A 24606-nucleotide genomic window follows, 5' to 3' on the forward strand; every position below is an offset into this window, starting at 1 on the left:
CCTACATATAAAGGGAAGTGTAGTGCCCTGAGCTCCCTGACCAAGTGTTACTTCCTCAGCTCTCAAGCGAAGTGGTGCAGGTTTTGACAGACAACACTGCGTCCATGTTTTACGTCAACAAGCAGGGAAGGGCTAGATCTTTGGCTTTGTGCCAGGAGGCCCTGGGGCTGTGGGACTTCTGCGTGAATTACCCCATTCACCTCAAGGCGATGCATCTCCCGAAAGCCCGAAACATACTAGCGGATCAGCTCAACAGAGCCTTTTCCTGTCTCCATGAGAGGTCCCTTCACCTGGAAGTCATCAATGTCATCTTCCAGAGGTGGGGCTTCCCCACATAGACCTGTTTCCCACCAGGCAGAACAGGAAATATCAGTTTTGTTCACGATGTGGGTACTGCACGGACTCCCTCTCTGATGCCTTCCAGCTCTCGTGGGCGGACCGTCTACACTCTCTCTGTACCCCAGCTGTTTTGTAGCATTGATATATATTCTTAATTATTTCTTTTAATTTATTAGCCAGAGTTTGAAAAATGTACCTTAGGCCTACTAGTCAAGGTGAAGCAGTTTCAGAATTAACAATTATTTTTTGGAACTCAAGGAGGACAGCTGAGCTCTCAAAGAACTTGGAGAAGGGCAAACATTTTAAAGGAATGGAGCAGTTTTGTACAATTTATTGTATTCTGATATTTCATTGTTTCCTTGTTTTAAAAGTATTTCCTATCCTTTGCTTAATCATAAAGTCATAGAAATATTGAGATGGAGGGGACCTTGAGAAATCAAGTTCAGCCCCCTGCAATGGGGCAGGACTAAGTAAACTTAGACTATCTCTGACCGGTGTTTGACCTGCTCTTAAAAACTCCAGTGATGGGGATTGTACAGCCTCCCTTAGAAGCCTATTCCAGTGCTTAACTACCCTTAGAGTTAGAAAATTTTTCCTAATATTTAAACTACATCTCCTTTTTTTGCAGATTAGGACCATTACTTTTTGTCCTACCTTCAGTAGAAATGGAGAACTGACCACAGTCCTTTTTATAACAGCCTTTAACATTTCAGACGATGGTTACCAGGTCTCGGGGCCTCCCTGCCCCACATCATCTTTTCTCGAGATTAAGCATTTCTTTATTTCCTCTTCTTCACAGATTAGGTTTGCTAACCCTTGTATTACTTTTTGTTCTCCTCTGGACTCGCTCCTATTTGTCCACATCTTTCCTAAAGGATTGGACACAATACTCAGGCTGAGGCCTCACCAGTGCCAAGACCATCAGGATGGTTACCTTCCATGTCTTACGACATTCCTGTTAATATTCCCTAGAATTATATTAGCTTTTTTCACAACTGTATCATGTCTGTTGACTCATATTCACTTTTTGATCTACTTTTATCCCCGGTCCTTTTTCAGCAGTACTACCACCTAGCCTGTTTTTCTCCATTTTGCAGTTGTACGTTTGATTTTTCCTTCCCAAAAGTGTAGTACTTGGTATCAGTTCTCCAATTTGTCAAGTTGGTTTTGAATTCTAATCCCGTCCTTCAAGGTGCTTCCATCCTCTCCTAGCTTGGTGTCCGCTGCATATTTTATAAGTATAAACTCTATTCCATTATCCAAATAAATAATGAAAACATTGAACAGTATTGGCCCGAGGACTGACACTTGTGGGACCCCAGTTTGATAGTGAACCGTTCACAACTACTCTTAGACTGTGGTCTTGTCAAAAGCCTGACTGAAATCAGTATATCTCACATCTACTCCTCCTTTTGAGTAGTGTCCCTGTGGGTACTCCACTCTGGGCATGCCAGCATCCCCTGTGTCTTTGATCAGAGAGTTCTCATAGCAGTATCCATTGGGCCCACTCATGTCTGTTTTAATATGTGCTGCAAAGAGCCACAGGAGACACATTAAAGAGGCACTTGCAGATTCCGATCCTCAGTCTGAGTATCACTGTATTAGATAGTTACTAGTTCTCTTTACTGAGAGGTTATGCCTGGTTCTCCTGCCTTCAAGTGTTGTCTGTCCTGCTGGGAGGTGATCCTGGTCAACAACGGGCACTCCCAGTGTATTCGTTGCCTTGGGGAATCACACATTGCTCAGAAGTGCAACTTTTGTCTGGCACTAAAATCAAGAGCCAGAAATAGAGAGAGAAAGCTTCATCTTCTTGTGATGGAGAGCTCACTACAACCAGTTTCTGACCCAGAATAAAGGTCACCGAGTAGGGTCTACTGCCTCAACAACATCACAGCCTCACATCTCCAGGGCGTCTGAGAGAGAAAGATTCCCCTCTCATTGGTTCTTGAAAAAATGTGCCCCTTGCTCACCAGATAGAGAACCTACCTTGAAAAAGCCAAGGTCATCAGTCTCCTCTGCTATCCCAGTGCCACTGGCTCTTCAGTCAGGTACCGTTGAGGCTCCTGGTTCTTCAGGGACCCAGAGCACAGCTAGACTGCAAGGCCACAGGGTTGGAAAGACCATTAGTAACATTAGTGGACCGGTGTGGCAAGACGAACTCTTCCTTGATACCTAAGAAACCCACTCAGGTTCCATGTGAGCTTTCCTTGGAGTTTGAGACCTTTGGTACCACCAGTAACTGCACTTCCCTCTGAGCGCCCAAAGCCTGTGGTACCATCAGCATCCTCAGCCACAATTACCTTGGTGCAGACTTAAGTCTTGGTACTGATAACCCTCGCGATACTGCAGAAGTTGTGATTTTCTTGGAACGTGGGTGTATCTGAGATACCCAACTCACTGCTCCTCGACTCCGATGTGCTGTCAGTACAGAGAAAATCCAGATTCCCTGAACTTTGCCTGGTTCTAACTGTTTCACCTCAGATCTCTTCAGGTGCTCCACCATTCCTGAATAAACTTGAGGAAGAGGATTCTGATGAAGACTTTCCTTGGTCTAAAATGTCAGTTCAGGGCTCTCCTCCTCACTGGTACAGAGGCCCCTTTCCAGAAGCCTCTGCTGAAGCTGCAACTCTGCACAGTCCACATTTACCACCAATGTCTTGCTGATATGAGCAACCTTGGGTGTCGCCTCCTATGCCTTATGCACTTCCTCCCTGTCTGTATTGGGACCCCTGTGTGGCTTATCACCAACAATTTTCCAGAGTGTTGAGTATCACTCACCATAGAGAAAAGGAACCAGATTCACCTACTCCCTCCATGAGGCCTGATCCTCCAGAGGAATCCCTTGTGGAACACGAGGCTAGAGCTGATGAAAGGATATCTCCTAGAACCAATCTCTTCTCTTTGTTTCTGGAAGGAGCAGTTATCCCTCCTCTATCTCTGGTGGATGATTTTAATCATAGAATCTTAGGACTGGAAGGGACCTTGAGAGGACATCTAGTCCAGTTTTCTGCATTCATGGCAGAACTAAGTATTATCTAGACCATCCATGGCAGGTATTTGTCTAATCTGCTCTTAAAAATCTCCACATCCTCCATAGGCAGTCGATTCCAGTGCTTAACTACTCTGATAGTTAGGAAGTTTTTCTTCATGTCTAGCCTAAACTGCCCTTTCTCCAGTTTAATTTGCTTCTTGTCCTATCCTCAGAACAGTTTACCTCCCTCCTCCTTGAACAACTTTTTATGTACTTGAAAACTGTTCTTATGTCCCCTCTCAGTTTTTCCCCCAGAGTAAACAATCATGACCTATGAGGGAAGATTGAAAACATTGTTTTCTAGACCTTTAATCATTATTGTTGCTGTTCTCTGGACTTTCATCAGTTTGTTCATATCTTTCCTGAAATGTTGCACCTAGACCTGGACACAATACTCCAATTGAGTAGAGTGGAAGAATTTCAAGTGTTTTGCTTATAGCACTCATGCTAATACATCCCAGAATGGTGTTAGCTTTTTTTTTTCTTTTTGCAACAGTGTTACACTATTCAGTCATATTTAGCTTCTGATCCATGAGACCCCCCCGGATACCTTTCTTCAGTACTCTTCCTAGACAATCATTTCTCATTTTGTATGTTTGCAAATGATTATTCCTTCCTAAGTGGAGTACTTTGCATTTGTCCTTGTTGAATTTCATCCTGCGTACTTCAGACCATTTATCCAGTTTTTCCAGATCCTTTTGAATTTTAAGCCTATCCTTCAAAGCACTTGCAACCCTTTCCAGCTTCATATCATCCGCAAATGTATAAGTGTGTTCTCTCTATGCCATTATCTAAATCACTGATGATGATATAGAACAGAACTGGACCCAGAACTGATCCCTGCTGGACCCCACTTGATATGCCCTTCCAGCTTGAATGTGACCCACTGATAACTACTCTTTGGGAGCAATTTTCCAACCAGTTATGCATATTTCCAGGACCTGGTCAAGAAAGTGGTAGACTTTCTACAGATTCCTCTTGAGGAGTTGACAGAATCTTATCATAAGGTGTTCAACATTTTCCCATCAACTTGCTTGGCCTCTTAATAAAGCTCTTCTGGACCGAGCGAAGATCATCTGGCACATGTAGCTTCTATTCTGCCTACATGAAAAAGAAAGGATAAGAAGTATTGTGTCCCAGCAAAGGACTTAGGTTCTAACTCTTTGGTAGTTGACACAGTGAATGAATATGATAGGCGGCAATACCATGTTAAAATCACGCCTCATGACAAAGACCTCAGGTGTCTGGATCTACTGGGGAGAAAGTCTTATTCCTTGGCCTCCCTGCAGTTTTTTATTGCCAATTATCAAGCATTGATGGCAAAGTGCAACTATGTGAAATACATCAAACTGACCTCTTTCATGGACCATCTACTGACAGAACACATGGATCAGTTCCATGCAATTATTGCAAAGGGCTAGGTAATTGCCAGGAGAACCCTTCAAGCATTCCTAGAAGCTGCTGATACCATTGCCCATTTGATCGCTTATAGCAGTGATAATGAGAAGAGCCTCCTGGCTCCAACTCTCTGGATTCCCGAAAGAGGTCTAGCGTATAGGAGAGGACCTTGGTTTGATGGGTCTAAGTCAGTGGTCCCCAACTTTTTTCATCTGGTGGGAAAGTGGCATCATCCAGAGGCATCACTGCCAAAATGCTGCCAAATTTCGGTCGCATTTTGGCGGATGCTCGACCACCGGCCAGGACGCGGGTGCATTTAGATACCACCGTGGGCACCGCGTTGGGGACTCCTGGTCTAAGTTATTTGCAGATATCATGGACGAGTTTCTGAGAACATTAAAGGACTCTCTAAAATGTACCTACCTTAAATCTAACTGCAATTAATTGACAGCCCTAATTTATACACCCATCTACAAGAGAGAACTCAGCAAGTCTCACTGCCCAGAGATCCTGCTCCATCTTATTCCCTTCTTCCATGAGGCGCTATGAGCGATACTAAAGGTGGCAGAGATTTTAGAGAAGGAAGTGGTCCTCTTCTCAGCCTCCCGCCTCGTAGCCATGCAAGTTTTACATCAGTTCCCAAGGTGGAATGAGATTCCCCCTCTCTCTGCACCGAGGCTGTCAAGCTTTGGCAATAGTGCATATGCAACCAGATCATCATCACAGCAGCCTATCTCTTAGTTTCTCAGAATGTGACCATGTATGCACTTAGCAGATAATTCTTCCAAGATCACAAGTGGGAAATAGACCCCAGAATATTTACATATTCCATCAGTGGGCACTCCACAGAGTCAAGCAAGAAATGCACTAACTTCTTGAGCGGCGAATAGGGTCACCAGTCCCTAGGGGATGCTTTTTCCTACTCTGTGCATTTTTGTCAACTCTCCTAATTAGTCAAAGTTATGCCAAAATAAAGAAAGCCAGAGTCATGGTAATAGCTCTGACCTGGCCTACACAAATGTGGTATCCTTACCTGATGCAACTGGCTGATTGCTGTCCGATTACTCTTCACTCTGCTTCTCATCTTGTCTCTTAGGAGAGCAGGAATATTCTTCATCCCAATCCGACGGTACTTCATTTCAAAGCACAGTTTGTCCATGGCTCTGGGGATGAGACATAGCCTGCTCAGAAGATGTAAAAAGGGTATTATTACACAGCAGGAAACAATCTACTCACTACATGTATTCTCAGTTTGTAAGGTGGTGTGACCACAGACAGATTCCTCCAGTGACTGGATCACTTCTGAATATATTGAAATACGCCCTAACTCTCAAAACCTCAGGTCTATTGATGAGCTCCATAAAGGTCCAACTGGCAGCCAGCATGGCTTCCACCCACCAATAGAGGGTTATTTTGTCTTTGCTCACCTGACTACAGCGAGATTCCTCAGTGGGCTGGGAAATCTCTATCTGCCAGTCCAATGTCCTACTCCCATATAGGACCTCAATCTGGTCCTTAAATGTCTCAGAAGACCACCCTTTGAACTGCCGGCTATCTGCTCACTGTTCCATTTGTCACTGAAGACAGCATTCCTGATAGCCATCATGTTGGGGTGACGGGCTGGAGAAATAGGGGGCCTGATGGTATTCTCCTCTTCAGTGTTTTGTGACCCCACCCCAAATTTTTACCTAAGATTTCTTCACAGTTCTATTTTAATCAGCCCATTCATCTGCCTGTTTTCTATCCCAAACTGCATCTAAATCTTCAGGAGGCACTGCTGCACTCCCTGGATGTTAGAAGAGGCCTGGCCTTCTATCTACACAGGACAAAGCCCTTCAGAAAGACCCACAAGTTATTTGTCTTGTTTGCTGGCCCTTTTGATCTATCTGCTATCTAACTGGAGGCTTTCCACGTGGATATCAGGCTACATTAACTCCTGTTACTAGTCTTCCAACTTCAACAAATCTTTGGATATACACACTCATTCTACAAGATCCATCACCGCCGTTAAGGCTTTCCTCAAGAATGGGCAGATTATCAAAAACTGTAAAGCTGCTACTTGGACAGCTATACATACATTTATCAAATACTATGCGATAACTCATGACTCCGACTCTGGTACTGTGTTCGGCTTGGCTGTACTCTCCTTTGTACTGGACTCGACTCCGAAGCCACCCCATCTTAGAGGATACTGTTCGGTAGTGAAGCGCCTGTAGTGACGCTACTCAAAGAAGAAATGGTTACTCACTCTGTGATTCTTTGAGATGTGTCTCTCTGTGAGTGCTCCACTATCCACCCTCCCTTCTCTCTGCTTCAGAGTTCTCTGTCATAGAGCTTCACCACAGAGAAGGAACTGAGGGTGTTTCACCTGTGCAGTGTTATATAACAATGGCACAGGGCATGAGACTGACTAACACGCATGTGTTGGCCAAATGGACAGTTATGAGAGAAATCTGATCAAAAGTGCAGGGGTTGCTAGTGCATTTAAAGTGGAGCACCCAATAGGGGGGACACATACATTGAAGAAAACAGTTACTCTACAGGGCGAGTAACCATTTCTTCTTTTCTCTCCTTCCCTACTCTGCCCCTCCACTAGGTCAGTAACCCTGTCAAAGTAGGAAATTAGTTTGGTTTGGCATGATTTGTGCTTGACAAATCCTTGTTGGCTGTTCCTCATAACCCTATTATCCTGTTGGTGCTTAAAAAATGATTTTTTCTCTCCTCCAATAGCTTTCCAGATGTTAGGCTGGCTGTTCTATAATTCCCTGGTTCCTTTTTGTTCCCCTTTTTAAAGATAGGTGCTATGTTTGTCCTTCTCCAGTCCTTTGGGGCTGCACATATTCTCCATGAGTTCCAAAAGATAATCACTATCGGTTCTGAGATTGCTTCAGCTTGTTCTTTAAGTGTCCTAGGACGAATTTCATTAGGGTCTGTTGACTTGTATATATTTAACTTCTCTAAATATTCTTTAACCTATTATTTCCCTATGTTTCTTGCTCTTTGTTGTTAATATTAATTGTGTGAAATATCTTGTCACCCTTTTATAGAAGACTGAAACAAAATAGACATGAAATACTTCAGCTGTCTTGATGTTGTTAGTTATTAGTTCCACTTCCCTACTAAGTAGTGGATCTACACTTTACTTCCTTTTTCGCTTGCTCTATAATTTCATGATCACTTTCACTCATTTCATTATCACTTTGATCTTGTTCTTTAGACATTTAGAAAAGAAACAAACAACAAATAGAATATTGCAGGAACTCTCCATTCTTCCGGTCAGTAATATAAATAAGAACCAGCAGCTAAAAGTATATTTGTGATCTTTATAATATTGTCAATCAACTCTTTATTAAATATGTTTAAAACAACTTACAACTAATTTGTCAAAACAGCAGAAAATAGTTTATTTTAGATGTATACAAATGTTAAAAAAAAACATGTCTCTAGCTGTTTCACGATTAAAAAAGTAAACCTCTACCCCCATATAACACTGTCCTCGGGAGCCAAAAAATCGTACCGCTTTATAGGTGAAACTGCATTATATCGAACTTGCTTTGATCTGCCAGAGTGCACAGCTCTGCCCTCCGGAGCACTGCTTTACCGCGTTATGTCCGAATTTGTGTTATATTGGGTCGCGTTATATGGGGGTAGAGGTGAATTAATTGAATAACTTATGTTACAAATAACAGTAAAACTCATAATTGCCAAATACTACTTAAACAGGCACCGTATACCTTGCTTTTGTTACACCTCCTTTCTATTCCTGCCCTCACTCTTGTTTTAAATTTCCGATAGCAGATCCAAGTGTAGTTTTTCGTGAGTTGTCTTCCATGTCTGTTTCACTTTTACTTTATGGATCCTGTTCTGGGGCTTCTTCTTTCATATCAGCTGCTGGTTGGTATGTGCCTAATAAATTTGAAGCCCACCCTCACCAAATCAATTTTCACTCTGCTACAGATCATGCACGCTTAGGACATCACAGTATTGATTTAACCTTCCAAATACAAAGTAATGTCGTCTTCACAACTGTTAGAGCTAGAAACTTCCATTTCATTTGCAGAATCAAAAATTTCTTCTAAGAATATGTGTGACGTTGCACTTCATATGATTTTATGAAAATATGCTAATGAGTGTGAATATAATTTAACTGGAATATGCTTCATACAAAAGGTCTCTCGTAAAGTATCATTACAAAGCTTATCCTACTGAGTGTGGTCATCCTATTTGCATAAATGTATCATTCTTGTACCTGAAACTAGAAATATGAAATATAACTCTGAGGTCCTATTGTAATTATGCAAAGCGTGGGCCATTAATGGTGGTTTGGAATCTTGATGGTTTACTTGCAAGTCGTCCTGTGAGTCAGGCCAGGAAGAATGAAGGCTTGGGGTCTCACAGAATAAGTGGCGATGTCACCTGGTACTGGAATCCATCTAAAACCTGGGGCTTTTCCATTCAGAAGGCGGGGTGGAGACCCAGAGAGACAAAAGATACCCACCTTCTGCCAAAGCTATATAAGGGGGTGGAACAGAACAAAGGGGGTTCCAGTCATGAGAAATCGCCTAGCTACCATCTGAGCTGGAACAAAGACTGTACCAGGGGAAAGAATTGCTCAGACTAGAAAGTAGTCTAGTCTGTGAAAGAAGCTTATTGGAACATCTCTATGGGTGAGATTTTATCTGTATTCAGTTTCCTACTGTATTTGGCTTAGACTTGTGTGTTTTGTTTTGTTTTATTTTGCTTGGTAACTTTGTTCTGTCTGTTATTACTCGGAACCGCTTAAATCCTACTTGTTATACTTAATATAGTTACTTTTGCCCGGGTCTGTGTTTGCAGAAGGCTAGTGTGTCTGGCTCAACAAGGCAGGGAGCTGAAGTCCCAAGCTGGCAGGGAAAATTGGCTCAGAGGTAGTCTCAGCACATCAGGTGACAGTCTCAAGGGGGTCTCTGTGACCCAACCCATCACAATGTGAATGGCTTTTATCTAGGAAAACAGTTTTTTTTCCCCCCAGTTCTTTTGTTCATGTAGTTTATAATAATCACTGGACCAAGTTAGTCCCAAGTGATGCCACTGGTTCTGGATCCTTGCTTTTTGGAATAGTTCTTTTTCAGCTGTAATAGCAGCTTGAGGATCTGACGATCTTGATTTTGGTTTGCTCCAAATTCTGGCTGGCTTAGATAAAAATCCAACCAGAACAAGAAAAATTACTCTTAGAAATATTCTGAAAAAGAGCTCTGTGTAAGCGTAAAAGCTTGCCTCTCACCAACAGAAATTACTTTACCCACCTTGTCTGTCTTAGCAATTCTATCATGTCCAATGAAACAAGGTGTTGAATACAGTATCTCTAAGTATGTTTTTGTGTCTGCTTCTGAGTCTAAATTATATTTGCAAGACAAAGAACTCTTATTATGAAAGATATGGATGTAAAGAGACCATGTCAGTTTCAATAAAATTCATATTTCATCGTTTCATGGAGGATACTGTCACTGAAAGCATTACTTTTTCATTTATTCTGTAACTATGAACCTTATGGCACTCAGTTTAAGAAAATGAGTCTGAATAAAATTTTTGTTTTCTCCCAAGTATGGCTCCATACCACATGGATCAGATGTTCATTTTTTACCATCAATACAAGGAGGCACATCTATTCCTCCATCAGCTGCTGCAGCACCTGAACAGTTACTACCATCTCCCCCACCAGCATCTTTTAATGGAGCAGTGCCGCCTCCGCCGCCACCTCCGCCACCTCCGCCACTGCCTTTTATGAATAGCTCAGGAATGGCTCCATCTTTTGGTGCACCACCACCTCCTCCGCCACCAGGCTTTCCTGGAGTACAGTGGTCTCCACCTCCACGTACATTGCCCTTTGGATTGAAGCCTAAAAAAGAATTCAAACCTGAGATCACCATGAAAAGGCTCAATTGGTCAAAGGTAAAACTTAAATGTGGAAAATTTCTAATGCCAAATTTAATGTAGAAATTACAGTAATTTGGCATTGCCAGATGGGTAAGCTGTGTAGAATGAATGTCAGTTGAATGAAAATATAGTATTGTATCAATCTTCTGTTATGGATTTTCTTTTTCTTTCCTCCCCACTCTTTCCTCCTTCCTCCCTCTAGGGATTTCTGTATCTGTCAGTATTTCCATCTTATTACTTGTCTTTAAAAATAATCCATTAAAAAAATCATGTAGTATTCTTTATATTAATACAAATGTTTGGACCAAAAAACTCAGTGTAAAGAGTTATCCATAGGAAAAATATAGCTAAAAGAATACAGTATTATACTTGTGTTTGACTCAGTTGTGTTCAGAGAAGGTCTCCCTTAAAACTGATGATGTTTTAAATCTACACTGATGTCAAATTTGCTATATTTCTATGCAGGGCACAGTTAGACCCTTAACTAATAAGGTAGTACTGATAAACTATTTTATATTAAAATCTTTTTGTCTATAGACATTCGTCATGAGTGGTTCAACATAAAAGTCAGAATTAAACAATTCTAAACAAAAGTTGTATAAAACTCAGTTTGTGTTAAAGAGCTTGGTGTGTGTATTGACATCTTCTAAACACTAGAATCTAATTTCTTTTAAACAGTATGTTTAGTACATTAATATATTTTAGATATACTGTATTTTCAAAACTAGAAATCTTGGTAGTTGTGAAAACAGTGATTGAAATACTCTATGAACATGCAGCCTTTCAAGTGTCCAGTTTATTACTTTGTATTAATTCTAGTTGTGGACCAGGACTTGATTATGCTAGGCGTTGTACACACATGCGACAAAAAGACAATCCTTGCCTCAAAGAGGTTACAATTTAAGTACAAAACAAGGGACAACAGAAGAATAGATGGATACAGATACATGGGAGTCAGTATTGTTCAGCATGGTAGGCAGTGGTCTCAGCATTCAGCTGCTTCACCATTGTTACGTCTTGTGTAGACCTTACAGCAAAGTAGAATTTTAAGGAGGGTTATGCTACATATTTACAAGGAAGCTTTGATATCTCTTTGATTTTCAGATTAGGCCACATGAAATGAATGAAAACTGTTTCTGGCTAAAAGCAGATGAGGACAAGTATGAGAATGCTGATTTGCTTTGCAAACTGGAGCTTACGTTTTGTTGTCAAAAGAAAGGTAAGTAATTCATTGACTTGATTTACTACTTTTAAAGCTGTATTTTCTAATCCATTTGTAATCCCAGCCTACTAATTTTAAATATTATATATATCAAACACTTTGACTCTCCATATTTTACATGAGAGCATATAAAAATATGCAGTCTGAAAAATGGTAAATTTTAGAATCAGACTTCATTTTTATTGAAGTAATATTATTCTATCTCATCATTTTGAAAGCAGTATGTGATGTGTGAGCTAGAAGAAAAAATTCTGTGAAAAACACCAAATTGCTTCCTGGTATTTTCAGATTTTTGTTCAGTCATATTTAAGAATATCTGTGCATACAACATAAGATGTTTAGCTCTTGACAAACTAGTGAATCTCATTGTAGAGTCCAGAAGTTCTGGTATTTAGCTTGCAAATATTCTTGGTTTATTGATGCACCAAGGACACGGACAAGCCCACATTGAACATATATTGCAGCAATTAAACATATGAGTATAATTGACCAAGGCTTTCTGGGAAACAGTTCTTGTAATCTTTTTTCACGAGATTCCCTCCTTCCTACACATGAAGTCCTGCTCTTGCTCAGTCTGTCTCTGACCCAGTTTTTTAAGGCCTGTGGAAAGGTCAGCTATCCCACAGATAATCAGAGGGCAGCCCCCTCTCTAAAGTAGTTTCATTTAGCCTGCTCCTGGTTTTCTTCTCTTTCTCTACATTTACTTTTTGAGTATATTGCAACCAAGGATTTCCCCTTCAGAGCCTGTGGTTGTGTTGCTACTTTCCCGAACAGGAAAATTAATATTCTCCTGTCCCCATGACATCTGAGAGTCTGAACTGTGAGCTGTTTCCATTGTTTCTGAAGTGGGGAGACAGACCAATAGATTTGGTGGCATCTAAAGCATTAGGACTGCCCTTGGCAGAAATTCTCCAAAGTTTTCACTTTCAGTGATAGGGCATATTTCTATCACAGCTATATTGAAGTATGCTTTTAAGGAGATGCCAGATATGTATATCTTCACTGACATTGACTGTTGAGGAAAACACCATGATATTCTGTACCAAGAAATAATTGCTTCTGTATCAAGTTAACTATGTATGAACCTACCATCAGAATAATGATTGTGATGATTCTTTTTATTTCTTAGGTGCTAGTGGTATGGTTTCAGACTTTGATGTGGTATTAAGAAGAACAGTATTGTTTAGATTAACAGAATCTGACCCCTTTGTTATGTTACATGGCAAGAATTACCTTTATTTCAGGGTGATTGATAAGTTATAATTTATTAGGATTGCATCCAGCAATGCATTTTTACAGGCTTTTGCAAAACAGATACCCTGAGAAACTTGCAGTCTAAAATGTAGATGTCATGGTGAAAATGAGAGGAAGAAAGGGGTGAGATTGAACATGGCTGTATTAACTTCATGGGGTGACTGATTTTTTTTTTTTTAATTTGTAAAGAAGCTTTTTGTGCTAGTTCGTTTATTGTAGATTTTATGCCTGAAGTAAGTTTCTACGAGGTACTTGAATGAGGTGAGTCTGGTGGCATGAGAATTAGGTATATGGAGGGTATCCCTGACATAGGGAGTAGCATGGGAGCGGCAGATGAAGGTAATGTCATGACTCGTTGCATTGACAAAACTGAGTAAGTGCTGGGGACACCATAGTAAACCAGAGCACTGATTGAGCAACAGTGCCCCTTTATCTCCTTCAGAGTATGGACAAAAAGTTTGACTTTATTCTTTAGAGTGATGGGTGCATTAATGGATGAGTCCTAGTTGTTTGTTTATTTGGTAGGAAGGAATTTGAACGAGCCAGTAAGTTTACTGAAAATGTTTAGTAATTTCAGCTGCACGCTTACTAACAAGTGAAAGTTCTGGTAAAAAAAATGGGTGAAAGGTAATGAATTTATTTTACTGTAAATGTCTGTTTTTGTTTTTTTTCATTTTTCTTAAACTTCACATTTACCCTATCCCTTCTAGATTTGTTGGTATTAAAATGATAAGCATGTGGCAAAATGGCCTGAGCCAAAAAAACCCCCAAACATGCATTCACGTTTAAATAACTCACTCCTCCAGCTACGAATGCACTATTGCTTTTTCAGCAAAGCACTGTCTGACTGGCAGCATTTTGAAGTCTCTGTTTCGTATATGATTAGTCACATTATTCTCAAAAGGCATGCAACTGCAACAAACATAAAAACAATGTATGCAAGGCTGCTTGTCAACAGATCAGAGTTTAAAAAAAATCAGATTTGGGAAAAAAAAAAAAGCCTGTTCTTCTTCAAAAGCTGGCTCCTGTCTGTATTCCACTGTGTGGTAGGCATGTGTTTTATGCACCTGGAGTAAGAGAATTTTGAAAGACATGTGCATGTATCCTTGCTTTCCTCATACCTGAGGAGATGAAGGGTGGGGTGGGGTGGGCTAACAACCTCTCCAGTTCCTTCATACTGTCGTATGCCCTGGGTCAGAACCTCCAGTGTCCAGAGCTCTCCTCCTTCAATTCCTCATGCTGTACGTATTAAACGCTGTATTAGTGCTTTTTCCATGTAGTTACTCATAGAAGATATAAAAACTGTAGAAAAGTTTTAGTAGTTTGATTCCTCATCTCTGGGGCAACCCTCCCTTCCCCCTCCAATACCGTCTTATGGGTATCAGACTATGCCCAGAACTCCGGGCTTCAAGAATTGTCTCCTGCCCCCATTCTTTTTGGTCAGCAGTGACTATCTGCACTGCTTCTACTGTCTTGGGGAAGCACATGTCACAGCTAAGTCAATATTTGCTGCTCCTTCTCTGGCTTTATCCATTAGTCATGGGAACTTAGGCTTAGAAAATACCTCATAGAAAAGGCCAAGAAACCACAGTTGGACCTTGGCCAGGGCACGCTTCCTGTACATCAAGCTAAATTGACATGGAATGCATGTCTGCCATGATGTCCAACTCTGCTACAGGGGAGCCTGTAATCACAGACCTCATCAGTCTCTCATCAGGAAGGCAGAAAACAATCGCACAAATATAAGAGCAGTTCCTCTTAGTTGGCTACGTAATTGTCTGACACAACTCCACATAAGTCAAGCAAACCTACTCTGTCAACCTCTTAGGACATACTAAGTCTCAGAGCCAGGACTTTGAAGCCCATAAAGTGAGGCTCTTTCAGTATCAGACGTCGTTCAGGTTACACCCTTTCCATCGGTACCATCAAAGTTGAAATCTCAGGATCAGTCAGTTCTAGTGTGATCGGAGTTGCTGCCAATGATGGTAGAAATACGAAGTTTCTCTCCTCCGAGCCCTTCGTGATGAGTGAATTGGACCCCTCGTGCTCCAGGGAGGTTCAGAGACTTGTCACATCAGAGGAAATCTTTGCTCTTCCCCCATCGTTGGGACTTTCCCAAGTAAGGGTCCTCCATTTAAGCCAAGAGCAACTTGCTCGTCTCTCCTCTGCCAGAAGACACCCTTTCTGGTGGCTATAACGTGTAACTCAGAGTGGTCAGGAACACATGTGCTTTCTTCCTTCCGATGATCAGAGGTACACACACATGGACAATATAGCGCACATGTATTACATAAGCTGTCAAGGAGGCACCAGATCACTCTCCCTTTTTATGGAAGCACTAAAGCTATGAAACTCGTGCATTTCCCACAATGTTACAAGATCAGTGTCCTACCTGCTGGGAATGTGCAACATGACAATGGGCAGTCTTAGCTGCAAATTCCCACATGCCACGAATGGGAGATAGATTCATTGATGCTCTGTGACATAGTCCGATGATGGGGGACACTGATAATAGACTTGTTCGCTATTTATCAGAACAAGAAATGTCAATGGTACTGTTCCAGAGTAAGCATTGGCCAGCGCTCCCCGGGAGAGAGACTCCTCTCATGGGACAAGCACCACCTTTCCCCCATTCTGTCTATTGCTGAAAGTCCTGAAAAGGGGAGAAAACAATCATCATACTGCTCACTCCCGTATGGCTCAGACAGATGTGGTACCCTTACCTGTCATAATTGGTGCTGTATCCACCAATGATTCTTCTAATCACTCCTTGCCATCTCTTGAAGAAAGAGAGAGACACTCTCTATTCCAACCTGTGGATACTATAGCTCAGAGCCTGGCTTTTCATGGTTCCAGCACATAGAAACGTCATGTTCTGAAGAAATACAAGAAATTTTATTACATAGCAGGCTACAAAAGTGGACTGGATTCTGGATCTGGTGCCAGGTCAAAAAAGTCACCCTGTATTTGGCCACTCTACCTGTAGTCTTAGACGGTTTGCTACATCTGAAGAAATTGTCCCTCTATTACCTAAATGTGTACACTTAGCAGCAATAGTGACTTTCTGCCAGCAGGTAGAAGCGTACTAAATTTTTCTTACCTGACTACCAAGAGGTTTTCAAAGGCATAGCGAACTTCTTCCCCCAACTCAGGCTTCCTACCCCACAATGGGATCTCAATCTATTATTTAAAGGACTGACTAAATCACCCTTTGAATCCGTGGCCATTTGTTCTTTAACTCACCTTTCCGTATAGATAGTGCTCCTGATTGCCATTCCTCAGCAAGAAGGATAGGAGAGATAGTGGTGCTTCCTCCCGCCCCGCCCCCTTCACAGTGTTCTTCTCAGACAAGGTCACGCTTAGACCACATCCGAAGTTCACCCTCAAAGTGAGTCCTCATTTCATGTGAACCAACTCATTCACATTCCAACCTTTTATCCCAAGCCTCACCAGGATAACAGGGAAGCCATCCTCCATATGCTCGATGTAAGGAGAGCTTTGGTCTTTTATTTGGACAGGACAAGAATTTTTAGAAAATTTCCGAGACTCTTCTCTCAATTGTGGACAGGTTTAGAGGCACAGTGATTTCAGGTCAAAGACTCTGTAAATGGGTCTCAAACAGTATCAGACTCTGTCATCAGATTGGCAATTTTGCACACCCATCTACAATTTGCCCACATTTGAAGAGATCGGTTTCCTCCTCTGTTGCCTTCTCCAAGGATATTTCTATATCAGAAATCTGCAGAGCAGCTACATGGACATCTGCACATAACTTTGCAGAACACTATGCCATCCTGGGGGACTCTGCTGCAGATGCCAGATACAGCACCACAGTACTATCATCCATAACAGACTTGACTCCGAACCCCAGCCTCCAGTGGCGGATACTGCTTGGAGTCACCTATAGTGGAGCACCCATAGGGACACTACTCAAAGAAGAAATTACTCAATTTGTGCAGTAACAATGGTTCTTCAAGATGTGTGTCCCTATGGGGGCTCCACGATCCACCCTTCTTCCCTCTGTTTTGGTGTTCTCATAATAAACTGTGCGGTAGAGAAGGAACTGAGGAGTGTTTGCCCGTTACAATGTTGGTTAGTCTTGTGGCAGAGCACGAGGCGGAGGGCAGTGCATGCATGGGCCGAAAATTCTCCAGTCAGCAGTGCAGGGACAAAGACACCTACATTGGAGCACCCGTGGGGGACACATCTGAAAGATCCATTGTTACTGCAGAAGAGGAATAACTGCTGCTGCTTCTTCTTAGTAGGTATTTTAATATTATGAACACTGTACAGTATCAGTTTGCAGTACAGTAGAACCTCAGTTACAAACACCGAAGTTATGAACTGCCATCTACACACTTCATTTGGAACTGGAAGTATGAAATCAGGCAGCAGCAGAGAAAAAACAATAAACAAATACAGTAGAGTACTATGTTAAATGTTAGCACTTAAAAAAAAGGGAAAGCAGCATTTTTCTTCAGCATAGTAAAGTTTCAAAGCTGTATTAAATCAATGTTCAGTTGTAAACTTTTGAAAGAAGAGCCATAAAGTTTTGTTCGGAGTTAGGAACATTTCAAAGTTAAAAAAAACTTCCATTCCCCAAGGTGTTCATAACTCTGAGGTTCTACTGTACTACAAATATTGCAAATTCACTAAAAAAAAATATTATTTCATAGATTTCTCTTGGGCTTTATTATGTTTACTTCACTTGTTTCTGAAGATGGTGGTGGTACGCCGCCTCCACCCACAAAGCAAAGAGTTGGTTTCTGTCAATGGCTATTAATTTGAATCTTATTTTAAAAAATGAGAAGGGGTGAGGTTTGGATTTGGCTGCTACTTATTGTGTTGACGGGTCCATATATCTGATCACCTCGCAATCCTTTTAATGTACTTGCCCTCACAGGACCCCTGTGAACATTCACTCGAGTACTGTTAGCCCAGTTTTACAGATGGGGAACTGAGAGAGAGAGAGACATTGTTTTTCCAAAGTCACACAAGACGTCTATGGCAGAGCAAGAATTGAACCTGGGTTTTTACGGTCCTAGACTAATGCCCTCATGAAAGGATTGTTTGCTATATTTTGGATAGAGATTTGCAAGTATTTCTTGGTGAACTTTTTGTAGCAAGTAGGATATGTCGTTTTGGTGCTGAGAATATGTACCAAGATTTAGAGGATGATCACATTTTCTTTCAGTATGTTTAATTCAGCTGTTTTTGTCCTTAACAAGCAGAAATCACCTGCGCATCCAACTGGTACAAGATAGCTCCAGAAGCTTCGTTAGCTGCATAGTCAGGCAGACCTCTATTTCAAGGAATTTTTCCAACTTACTAATAACTGCATATTACTTTTTCTCCTGTGTCAAAACCTGGTGCTTTGTGATCCATTTCAACTGGGTTATTCCTGTTCATCTTCCAAGCATGGAGGCACTTCTTTTTATTATTTTTTTAAACCTCCCTGTAGCTTCACAATGTACTGTGAGCAAGTGGAGCTGTTCAGAAAACCGATTTCTTCTCTAACATTCCAGTGTCTTGCCTCCACTTGAAGAAGCAGGAAGTTCCTCTAAGATTGGTTTTGTGTGGTGTGTGTTTTGTTTCCCTCTCCTTGATGCCTCCTCAGTAAGGAGAAGATTTTTGGCAAGTTTTTCTGGTATTTAAGGAGAAAACATGGCAGACTCCTGTTAGAAAATAGAACAGAAAATTTCCCCCCATACTGGTCCTGTTCAGTCTGCCTGATAAAGTTCAAGTCCTATTTGTGTGTTGTGTCCAGATCTTCCTGACAGAGAACTCTCCTCATAATTTTTGGCCTACAAGGAAGCCTTTCTCCATTTGCCAGTTTGCCTTAGCTACAAATAATACCTGTATTTGGCAACATTGTGGACCCATTTCCAATTCCAATAAATCATCCTTTGATTTATCTCGTGTTCCTTGTTTTCTGACTAGTCCAATGGTATCTCTGAGGGCCAATCTATGACAAGGAGGTTACAGATGATTAGTGAATAGCCTATCCATATGAGGTAAAATATGTACATACTGAAAACATCTTTCAACTGCTTGAGTCCTTTGACTCTATTTTCAGAGAAGGTCTTTAATACTCTCTCAGGATCTTGTCCATCTAGGCTTTCTAGATTGTGTCCAGTTGATCCAAGGAAAGATTTCAGAAGTTGTATTTCTTCTAGGAGCTCAAGTATTTGCCCTCCAGGCATTCTGGTTACATTGTGTGACAGTGACCAGATGTTGAAACTGTTCCATGTTAGTGATACACCCCTGTACCCTACAAATTGTCCTGTTTATCAGTGTCATTTCCAGAATCAGGAACCAAATTATCTTCTTCATCAGTGAGAGAGCTCAGATAGACCCCATTAAATTCAAGGAAAATGATCATCTCAGGAAGCACGTCTAAATAAGTTCCCAGAGTTTCAAGCAGTTAAGAGGTAGTTCTCTCTTTTTATTTCCCTCTAAATTGTCTTATAAATATTTGAGACAGGCAGCGATGCCGTCAGTGTGAGCAATGTTGCTGTATAGGGAGGTGATAAGGCTCATGTTCTGAAGGAGGTTATTAATGTGCACAGTTTCTTGAGAAAGCTGGTTGTGTCTTTATGGAAGCTGGCCCTTTCTATGATGAGTGTTTTGAGGATGGTTGGAGTCCTGATTTTCCTTCAGTAAGAGTGCTGTGGCCTCCATCCCAACAAAAATAGTCTTTGACTTGCAGCCTAGCTATTGAAAGTGAAGTGTCAGCTGCACTTGGCTTATGTTCCAAAATGATCAGGCCTCTGCTGTCATCCAGGACAGTTTCCACACTAAGTAAGTTAAATTCACATTGTGAAGAGTGCAGTGCAGATCCAAGAAAACCTGGGATTCCAGCCACACTGAACTTCCTTCAGGAAGGTGCTTATAAGGGTCTTTAGCCCAGCACTGTAGTGTGCCAGACCAGATAAACTGTTGTTGAGCGTACAAGTTATTTTTGTATATTCATGTTGAGAAGATGACAAAAATAAAAGGTGAGTGAATAGAGCACATTTGAGGGCAGTATAGGTAATGAGTTATGATATGTATAGCGTGCGTTAAATATTAAGGATTTTGTCATCAGTTCTTCTAGCTTTGCTCATTTTTCTGCAACTTCAGTTAATTTAATATAGGCAGAAATATTCCATTTCTCTAATTCTGGATATACATATTTCTACAGAGGTTGTTTGTTTCTTCCACCATAGTGGTGAAAAACATTTACTGGCTGTTGTCACAAATTCTAAACAAGTATTTGTTTGATATTATCAAATCAGGACATTTTTCTACCACCTTGAAAATAATAAAAAATATATTTACTTTTGTTTAAGCCAAATCAGGTATTAATATTAAGTTTCTGTTCAGTAATTGTAGGTACTACAACTCAATTTGAATTTATTATACAATATCAGTACATCAAATAAGCCAATGCAAGTTACCTTTCAAATGTTTTTTTTTTAAAGAAGATTGAGAAGCTTTGAAGCTGTTTCTGTTGCTATCCATTGCATCAGTTAACATTCATAGGGCCTTTGAGTTAGATTTCTTTTTGATAATTGTTAAGATGTCTCTCCATTAATATTTTTCATATTTTTAAAAATAGAAAGTGCTGGAAGAGGCATATTTAGGATCTGAAAATTTATCAAAACTATCGAAAATTATGGTGCTGCTTCAAATAGTATCCCCAGGTGTGCTCCACTGTAGGTGGAGCTTGTGTTCCTTTGCTGCTGATCGGAGAACTTCAGTAGCAGTGTCTCTTAGCCCCGCGTGTGCACTGTGTCTCCTTGTGCTGTGCATTGAGGCTAGCCAGTGTGTGGGCTAACCCCCCTCAGTTCCTTCTCAGCTGCCCCTGGCTAGAGATTTAGCTTCTCCCAGTCCGTTGGGATCATTGCTCTTTTCGCAGTTAGATAGTTAGCCTCTTAATATAGTGTAGTTGTATTGTCTATTTTTTTTACCGTTTTTTTTTCTCCTAAAAAAATTTAAAAAATAAAATACAAACCAGAAACCTTTATTTTTCCCTCTTCATCGTCTTTCCTCAATTGGGTATGCTCGCTTTGCCAGGCTTCAAGAAGTGCCTCCTTTGCAAGGAGGCAATCCCGATAGCAAACAAGCACTCCCAGTGCATTCGCTGCCTCGGGGAAGGCCACATCTGGCAACAGTGCCAGCAACTCCGGCCATGATCTTGTAAGGGGAGAGAGCTCCAACAGATTATCTTAATGGAGGCAGCTCACAGGCCCTTCCAGGACCTATGTCATGAGTCACCTGGCAGATGTGAGTCTTCCCCATCGCCCTCTACATGTAAAGGCTGTGAGTTGAAGAAATAAACTGCTGACCCCCTCACAAGAAGAGAGTGGAAAAGTCCCCATAGTGAGCCCTGAGATGGCCATAAGCGATTTCCATCTCATTAAGTATCCTCAGCACTGTCGGCCCAGAGAACATCTCAGTCTGGCACTCGTGGCTCACGGAGACCGACAGCAGCTGGTACTGCTGACGTGCCCATGGATGTGAGCACTGAGGGACGACATATGCTCCTCCACTTTCCAGTGAGGGTTCAAACAGCGAGCCAGAGAGTTTAAGTCACAGTACTTCTCTCAGGCCCCGTACAGTGCTCAGTACCAATAAATCCCTAAAATATACCCACAAATGGCCCCACCACTGCCATCCTGGTACAGCTACTCATGGGCACTACCAACGGGCTCCATGCCACTCTCACCCTAGTTGGGACCCTTGTGTGGCATGCCTCTCGGGTTTCGAGCCTTGCCCAGGAATCCTTGAGAGACACCCCATTGGCCAAAGCATGTAGAGGCTCCATAAGACATCATAGAGGAACGCGAGGGCGGTGCCAAGGAAGAAGTGACACCAAGGACCATACCCTCCTCCTTCTTTGATGAAGCTGTCATGCCTTTCTCACCATCTCTGGCAGACGGCTTTCATCTCTTCTAGGAGATGGTAAAGAGAGTTGCAGACACCCGCCAAATACCACTGGAAAAAGTCAAGGACACATACCATCGATACTTTGACATCCTCCATTTTTCCTCTTAATGATCACCCTACCTATTAACGAAGCCGTCTTAGGCTCAGCAAGAACTGTATGGCAAACTCCAGCATCGGTAGCACCTACGTGCAAGCGGGCAGAGAATAATACTATGTCCCCTCCAAGGAATCTGAATTCCTCTCTCCCACCCACCATGCAATTCTATCATGGTGGATGCAGTCAAGTCCCATGGCTGGCAACACCAGTCAAGGGTCATTCTGTATGATAGGGATTGGAAGTGCCTGGACCTTTTTGGAAGGAAGGAATACTCCTCTACTACATTTCAATTCCATATCATTAACTACCAGGCCCTCATGGTGAAATGTGATTACATAAACTGTAGGGCTGGCAATTAATCGCAGTTAATGCCTGCGATTAACTGAAAGCAAAATTAACGCATTAATTTTTTAAATGCATTTATCTTATACCTGTGGGCGGGGTAGGAGGCATCCGCAGAGGCATCGGCGGAGGCAGGGGGCTCTGTCGCTGGAACCCTGACAGGGCCCTGCTGGCTGCCAGCTCCAGAGTCCCACAGCCTCTGGGGATGAAGCAGAGAAGGTCAGTCTCTGGAAGTCACGGATTCTGTGACTTCCATGGCATCCATGACACAAATGTAGCCTTAAGCACGTAGGCAACTCAGCACTAGTTTTGAAAGTGAAAGGTGTTTGTGGGGAGGGTTGCTTTGTTCATATAGTTTTCTAAAAAAAGAATAAGATAAATTTAAGAAAACATAACACAGGGTGTAATAGAAGTTATAAATGAATAATAAAAATAAAATAAGGGGGTATATAGGAATATGAGAATTACCATACAAGAGCTGACCATTTTCTATCTAGTACAGTATACTAGTAATTTTACAGAAACTTGCAAGAATTCAAGAGCAGAAGAATTATAGAATAACTTACCCATGGAGGGAATACATTCCTGACCTTATGTAGCTAATCCTTTGGCTTATCCATGAGCGTTTATATCCCTTGTATTTGTATCTTGTGTAGTGTAACTGAGGTTTATATATGTCTATATAAGCTTTTAATAGGTTTTCTTACTCCTGCTAAATTCTTGAAGTCACTGATAGTTGTCTGTAGTGAGCTGCGCATGTTTTAAAAAAAAATAAAAATATAAATGGTCACCTCCATGCCTGGAATGAAATTATGGTTTGAGGGCTTCTGCCTCTTAGGTGCCAGAGTGGAGGAAGGTAGGTGATGGGGATGGTTTCTTGGGCTTTCCCTGCTTTGTAACTGGTTTGATTAAATCCACTGTGTCACAATAATTCCCCTGTTGGAATTATTCAATAACTTATTCATTTTGATTCTTTATAATCTCTTGTATAGATTTCATGTCAGTTTTAGGTCCAAAGTTGCAAATGCAATAAAGGTTTCAATGTACAGGTGTCCAGGAAACCGTAACTGTATTAGAACAGTAATATAATATGCAGAAATTACTGAATGTGTGAAGAGCTCTTCTTTCTGGACAGAGTTTCAAATACATTCACATTAAGAGACTCACTATTTAATACACAATTTAAAATTGCCTTTTCATTGTCATTCTGATGTGACAATTTCCTCATGTAATATTAGAATGACCGTTACTTCTTAACACAGAAATGTCTCTCTTTTGGCAACACAAGAGACTTAAGAATTTACAGTGATACTGTACTGTAGGTGAAAAATTCATTTTTACTATTTGACAATGAGTCTTAAAAATCTTTTCAACTAGAGAGGGATTTTTTTGGCATTGTCTTTCAGAATGTCAATAGTTAATTCCTATTTCATACGAATATTCAGTATAGTAAGTGCGATAAGGTATTCAGTTAAGGTAAATTATACAAATTCTTTCCTTATGAGTTTTGAATTTAACATCTTAAATTACTTCAATTTGTAAACATATCTGTGTTTGGGATGGATCCTAACTTGCTTTGAACTATGTGCTGCTGGCCAATCACTTCATTCCTTCATATACCACAAGAGTGTCCCATAGTACAGTAAATAATCTGTTGCTTCATAGCAGTTACTGATTTGATGTAAGATAATAGACAATCTAATACAGATTTGAAAGTAAAATCCATAGTATTTTTATAATATTCCTGAAGTAATATAACGTATTCAGTGAAAGATATAAATATTTGCTTTGAAATGTAAGTTTTTTTTCTTTGTAGAAAATTCAGCTCAAACCTTATGCTCATACTTTTAGTAAAATCAACAATTGTTATCCAGTATATGAAAACCTAGTGGTTTTAATAAATCTTTTTAAAAATATTGGTTTATATTTGTTAGTCCCTTTTGTCTTTTGGTTTCATATTACAGAAACTCATTATATTTATGTTGTTTAACGTTGTTATTGCTAGGCACCTGAATTGTGAACTAACAGCAACAAATTATTGTGGTTTAGAAGCATCCTGTAGCCATTGAAGAATCA

The 24606-nt window shown here is 41.0% G+C and overlaps 1 protein-coding gene across 4 annotated transcripts in view; it reads left to right on the top strand.

Annotated features, from left to right (window-relative positions):
- DIAPH3 (diaphanous related formin 3) overlaps positions 1–24606 on the top strand; it is a 509860-nt gene that overhangs the window by 143855 nt on the left and 341399 nt on the right. For all 4 annotated transcript variants that reach the window (XM_045012145.1, XM_045012154.1, XM_045012162.1 and 1 more), the window contains 2 exons: positions 10352–10699; positions 11789–11903. In XM_045012145.1, coding sequence (XP_044868080.1) covers positions 10352–10699; positions 11789–11903 — 463 coding nt within the window. The remainder of the gene's footprint in view (positions 1–10351; positions 10700–11788; positions 11904–24606) is intronic.

Source organism: Mauremys mutica, chromosome 1 (genome assembly GCF_020497125.1).
Source record: "Mauremys mutica isolate MM-2020 ecotype Southern chromosome 1, ASM2049712v1, whole genome shotgun sequence".
NCBI classification, from domain to species: Eukaryota; Metazoa; Chordata; order Testudines; family Geoemydidae; genus Mauremys; species Mauremys mutica.